General features: G+C 41.5%; 1 protein-coding gene across 1 annotated transcript; it reads right to left on the bottom strand.

The window, feature by feature from the left end:
- Positions 1 to 4196: 4196 nt before the first annotated feature.
- hoxc12a (homeobox C12a) lies at positions 4197 to 6140 on the bottom strand. Its single transcript, XM_068598148.1, has 2 exons — positions 5558 to 6140; positions 4197 to 4435 (listed from the first exon to the last, which is right to left on the bottom strand). The coding sequence occupies exons 1-2, from the start codon at positions 6138 to 6140 to the stop codon at positions 4197 to 4199; spliced, it is 822 nt and encodes a 273-aa protein (XP_068454249.1).
- Between the last annotated feature and the right edge of the window lie 268 nt (positions 6141 to 6408).

Genomic DNA, 6408 nt, shown 5'->3' with positions numbered 1-6408 from the left:
CCGTTTGGCACCGTTCAAAGACCAGACTGCCATGTTACACGGTCCAAATAATCCCCCGGTTTTACACAGGAATCACATAAGTAGCCTGTAAAAGCACAAATAACTGTTTGCATCATTTATTCTTGGTAGCAAACACAGGATCAAACTGTGCTCAATGCTGCCTGTGGTTTCGATGCTAACAAAAAACATTTGTATAAACAGATTATGCAAACGTTCACTTCCCTCAGTGAATTGAACTTAACTATACGTCATGAATCCTACTGAATATTCTTTTTTTTCCAGATTGCTTTGAACATTTTAGGCTCCACAAAGGCAAATAACACTAATTCAATAATTGCGCAATAGTTGTTGTAATTGTTAATGTATTAAGAGTAAACGGACAATGTTTCCAAAAGCTTCTTTTTTTGAAATAACTGACCTCGAAGATTTATTTTACAAATAATGGTTGAGGTGCAGCAGGACACTAAGAAGCGTCATGGTGCATTTTGCATTCATTATACCTCTCTAACCCATTTAACAACGCAACACACAAACATCAGGCACTTGGTTATCTCCTTTAATGGTCAACAGCGCGTTTGATTGGCTAAAAACATTGGAGTTGTTATGAATAATGTCCTCTGGATGATCACATTCAATGCATGCAATATCAGTATCCTTTCACAGTCTTTATAATCATATCACAGAAAATACTTGGTGGATTTTCTGTGATCTGTGATTTCCTAACACTTCCTCAAAACTAATACACTGTATATTACTTGTATTCACGGACATATAATTCTTCTTATCTTCTGTTAGTAAATGGTTCATAACAAAACATTATGTTTTTTTCGAATTATAAGATGATAAATAATCCATCGCATATGGTAGTATTTATTCTGATATCCATGTTAAAATTTGAGATGGCCATTCATTTGATATGATTCTTTAAAGGAGCTTTAACCAGAGGCGTAAATGTACACTGAGGAGATTATTTCCCAATATATACAACTAGCGGATGTCATATTTAAATAGTTCTAACAAGTCTCGTTTTACATATTATTGCATATTCACAAACGGTTGATTGATTTATAATATTTATAGATGCAAGCAGCAAATTATAGTTATTTTCTCCTACCTGCAAACTGACGCATTGTGCACGGCGTCCAGACGGATATGACATGTTCATTCTTTAAATGAACACTACAACACAATGCACGCAGCTATTTTATGAGCTGATGAATACACAATAGGGGTGTTTGTTGCTCATTTGGGGAAGGTGAAGGTTTGACGCACACAGGTAAACATGGAACATACCAGAGGCTTCATTTAGTAGTGAAACAAAATCAAAGCAAAGCAAAGAACACTTTCGTAGTTGCACCAGAGCTTAAATAAATCACAATTGATAAACGTCCAGCACCGAGAGGATTGTGTGAAGTAATCTTCTATCCTCTTACAATCATGTTGCGATCATGGACGGACTCAGGAAGGCCGGTTTCACAGTTCACTGAAAAGGCAACATGTGAGCTCAACATTGAGACAGCACGACAGCCTTCAGTCACCCAACTGAGACTGAAGCATCGATGCTAGCTCCACTAGCTGATAGGAAAACAATGCACGACCCTGCATCGCTTTAAACTTTATTGCCAGAAGGGAGCGCGTTGATGGTATTAAATAGAAGTTTAGCATACAACCGGCTGTGTCGTTCGTAAGGGCGTACACAGCTGAGCACCGCTGACCTGAGTGCATGTTTTTGAAAGCTTATGGGTTTTGATATGAAATCCTAACGCGTTCAAAACCCGAATGCAAAGCAGAAGATGATGCACAGCCGGTCCAGGCTTGACTGAGCACTGGGGTGTAACCCTATTACTGCTTTACAGAGCCACAGCGCGTGTAGCTGGGGCGTTATAGGCTTGTGGCAAACCAGCGACATTCATTAGGTCAAACCTCAACGGGGAAAAATTAAAAGCATTATAGTTGTTGGATAACTACAATATGAATAGTATTCAATGCAAGATGGGGATTAGCATAATGTATGCACTTGGCCGCCATTTTGCATATAGATATCATAGCTACCATTAGCCATAGCTTTGCATCAGAGCGGTCATAATAAAACAATGCCAACCTGTGTGGGCTCCCGTTGATTATAGTTCACAGCATGTACAGCTGCGTGCCAACAAAACACCCTCTCAAATACTTCCAAATGTCCCATTAATGTTCATTTCACTGCTCTGGACACATGCACTTTTTTTTTAAACTGTGTTACAGGTCACGTCTATTAAAATAGTCCCACTAGTTAGGAGTCAGAAAAGCAGATTTTAAAGCAGAATATTCAGAGAGAAAACCTAATGACAGAGTGAGGTTACACCAATAAAGTTTCAATATTATGTTTATTGAAGACCGTACGCATATACATTCATATCAGTATTACTTTTACAAGACAACGTAGCAATCCTTACAAGCGCAAAGGAGGGAATGCAATAAGGGACAAAATAAAAGAACGATAACAAACAACTATCACACTGAAACATGGTTTATTTAACTGTCATGTATGGTAAAACGTATTGCATACCATTTCTCATATCCATTATTGGCAGTATGATATAATAGGCCTACATTTCCAACCCTTAGAACCACAAATAGGCTATATGGAATGCGATATAGTACAATACGATCAATAACATATAACGCACTATTACATAGCGATAAGGGATCCTCAAACAGGAGGCAAAAAGTAACATATGTCATTTCATTTTACAAAGTTATACACGAGTACAAGGTATGGAAAGGGACAACATTGAGCACGTTGCAAAGAGCAAGTACATTTAGTAGGCCGAATAAGCCCTAAGTCTTTCCATCCTAATAGTCTAATAATAATAATAATATCAATAATAATACATTCTTTAAAGACGCTTGTGTCAAAATGTTCAAGGTTGTGTTCACGTTTGATTTGTTCAGAAAAACAAGTATTAAAAAGGTCACCTACAGAAGAAGTGGCCAGCAGAACATGACTTTTAGCTATTTCACATCAATAACATGCTGCAAATACATTTCACTGCTATAGCTGACTCGCTTTACATGACGACGATGCTCTTTATTCGCCCTGAATTATGGGAGCGCACACATAGGCCTATATTAACATCTCTAAATTTCTACTTATTTATTTGTATTCTTATCAAGTTTCAGAAATTAATTCCGAGGCCTAAAACGAATCCTCCCTCCCCGTTACAACTTTAGGCAGTTCCCTTGTTTAACCAAGTTGGCCTAAAAACCAACTTAGTGGCGAATATGTCCAATACAGATTCTGGCGAATTTATAGTTGAATCCACGGCAATATCTGACCTTTAATAGCAGCTCAAACCTGATACAAAGGGTGATCTCACTCAACTAAAGAAATGCATCCCATGCAGTATGCTGTGCCTGTTGTTAAGATAAGTTTTAACGTAATGCAAGTAAGAAAAAATACTTTTAGAAACGTGTTAGGACATGAACGAAGTTATGGCAGACCTATGTTTTCCAATGCGCAGTCATAAAGACATCAATATGGATAACGTTGCGGTTTTCGTCCTCCTTTCCTCATGCAGACAGCCAGACTTCCTGCCCGTGACCGTGAACGTGCCACAAAGCGTGGCGAAACTATGAAAAGGAAATAAAGATGGTGCTTCTCTTATCCTGCCAATTATGGCTGTGGAAGTATTGAGCACCGGGAGGGGGATTCTCCTTCATCAGTCCCTAACGCCACAGAAATTATTGAGCAGATGCGACAGTCTTTCAGCCTCTCTCTGCCTTTCTATCTATTTTTAATTTTATTTGACCAAGTGGCCCCGCTTTCTCGTCAATTTCCTTGACTAAAAGTGAAAGAAAAAGAGATGATGTCATTATGTGTCATCCCAAACTGAGCTATTGCCACGAAGGAATATCTCAAATTAGAAAAACTAAAATAGGTATCTCAACAAAAAAAAACACATCCTCACTGTTTGGTGGTGCAATTATATGTGAAGGAAGTCTTACTGACATGTAGACTATAGCTTTGATTGACAGGTGGAGGCTTGTTTTGGGCTCGTGTAGCCCGCACCTTTGGCACGCAAAAATAATACCAGAAAAAAATCATAATCGCCTGCAATGTAAAAGATGGATAGATGCGTGCATGCATTGAAATAAGACGTAAGGGAGCGAAGGATTGGCTTTTACTGCCTATCGATTCACCTTCTGCCGCATCTCTAAAAGTAGGCCAAGGCTTGCTCCCTCATCATGAGTCTCTTCTTCTTCATCCTGCGGTTCTGGAACCAGATCTTCACTTGTTGGTCGCTGAGGTTCAGCCGGTCAGAGAGCTCCCTCCGCCGCTGCCTGGTGATGAACTCATTGAGCATAAATTCACCTTCCAGCTCAGCCAGCTGAAGTTTGGAATACGGTTTGCGCTTCTTTCTGGTCCGAGTGTGCATCGGGTACCACGGGGCACCTGGAGGAGAGGGGGGAGGAGGAGGAGGGGGCCAACAACGGATTAGTCACCAGGCACAGTTGCAAAATCACGGTCACCTCCAAGGTTATGAGGAGCCTACAGGGGCGTCAGTTGTCCCAGGGAAGCTTGAGTAATTGCCCTACTGTGTATAGGCTAAGTGCCTTTTGCTGGACAGCAATCACAAAAAGTCAAATTACATTATAATAAAGTAATTCCCAAAGATGTCTATATGGCCGCAGATAAAAACAACACGCTTAAGACATCTGGAGAGGATTTCTATGTTTTGCAGATGATCTGAAATGTTAGGATTCAGGGAACTGGCGTCACTGAGCCTTCATTTCCTCCACACACACCCAAACAGGATTTGTTGTGGTCTCTGCCGGGACATAACTGATTTTAAGCACAATTTTTAGACTCACAAGAACCTGCACGATTTTAGAGTTGTACGTGTTTACTTTGTATTTTTACAATCCTCTCCAGAGACCACCAATGTACAGCGGCTTGTGTCACAGCAAGTTTTATTGTTGCAGTTAAAGTAGCATTAACGTGATAATTAAGCCGTGCTTGAAAATACCTCTACTTATTTGCGAGTTTCAGAGCATATTAAATGACTCTTGAGTACACAGCGACAGATATTAATTCTGTTTACGAGTCATTAAAAAGAAAACTCTGTCTATCCAATGCAGTCATCCAAAGCGCCTCTCCTCTTTAAATCACTATACGCTAATCTGTTGGAGCCTGTACAAAGTGCAACAGCACAACGACCAGTATATGCCTTGATCCCCATTTTGTCGTTCGAGGAAGGAGGAAATGCAATGAAGGGGCTGATCATTTATTCCAAAGCTGGTGGGCATTATAGCTTGGTGAGGTTATCTGTAACTGTACACAACCACATGGCGCGTGAGGCATTTTAGGGCAACCCCTAGCGGCGTTTGCACACCACGCAACTACCCTGCAGGCTAATCCAGGCTGCCAGTTGTGCATCAAGATAACGAGCTCTAACTACGGTGTAATACCGCCAGTGCACGCTATATAGTGCCAGTCTCTTATACATCATGTTAAACGTGCGTTTCAAATAATTGCGAAGTGAGAGAAAGACACACAAAAAAAAGGAGCACCCACCTCCGCCTATGGCTATGTTGCTTGCATGGCTTCCCGGTGACACCAGGGTCTGTGTGTCGCTGGATGGAGGCTTGCTGCCCTCGTTGAGCAGAGAGGAGCTGGAGTCGGACTCCATTGACTGACAGGATGGCGGGTCTTGCGTTAGCTGTTCGGTCCCATAATCATATTTGGAGAAGGCGGCTGTGCTGCCAATGCCACTGTGCATCCCGTGGTCAGATGTTAATGATGATGTGTCTCTCGCCCTGTCCTCCCGCTTGAGGCTGCTGCCACCTGAACAGGTCTCCCTGTTCCCGTTGCTATAATAACATTTGCCCTCTTCTGGTCTGCTAATTTCACACGAGCGATTGAAAGAAGGGTTAATAGAAACGGGGCTGCTAAAGTAGGATTGAGAGTATCCATTGCACGGCTCCGAAGGATTCCACGGAAGGGAGCAAACATTGTCCCTTCTCGGGTAGGAGAGCGACGGTAGCCCCGCCAGTTGTCCCCCTGAGGCTCTAAAATTCGGAAAGTAAAATGTGTCTCCTGTGTGGATGTTTACCAAAGGTCCCACAAACCCTGGATTAAGGAGATTATGCTCGCCCATTTCCGCGGGCCCGACCAACAGCTTCTAGTTTATTGCAATCTGACATTTAACATAGTTAAACCTGGAGGGGCTCCTGATTGGTCATCCCCAAACCACGTGACCAGGCTAACTTCTGCTACACATGGTACCACCCACTCGGTCCATCTCAGACAAAACAAAACATTAACTTCTGTATTACAGAGGTTTATATGCTTTTTAAAAACACAATAAAAGCCTTTTATTAAAAATGTAGAATATTGTTTTCCCCAATTGAGTCACGCCGAGTCCA

The sequence above is a fragment of the Clinocottus analis genome, unplaced genomic scaffold, assembly GCF_023055335.1.
Source record: "Clinocottus analis isolate CAN_PGR_092001 unplaced genomic scaffold, fCliAna1.0.p SCAF_4, whole genome shotgun sequence".
Classification (NCBI taxonomy): Eukaryota; Metazoa; Chordata; class Actinopteri; order Perciformes; family Cottidae; genus Clinocottus; species Clinocottus analis.
The sequence above is the reverse complement of the archived record's forward strand: the minus strand, read 5'-3'. Positions and strand labels throughout refer to the sequence as shown.

What these genes read in the sequence shown, in the direction of transcription:
- hoxc12a (XM_068598148.1), bottom strand. Translation starts at nt 6,140, where the DNA reads ATGGGCGAGCATAATCTCCTTAATCCAGGGTTTGTGGGACCTTTGGTA. An exon ending in CAACATAGCCATAGGCGGAG is followed by an intron (nt 4,436 to 5,557) that starts GTGGGTGCTCCT and finishes CCTCTCCTCCAG; the next exon opens with GTGCCCCGTGGTACCCGATG.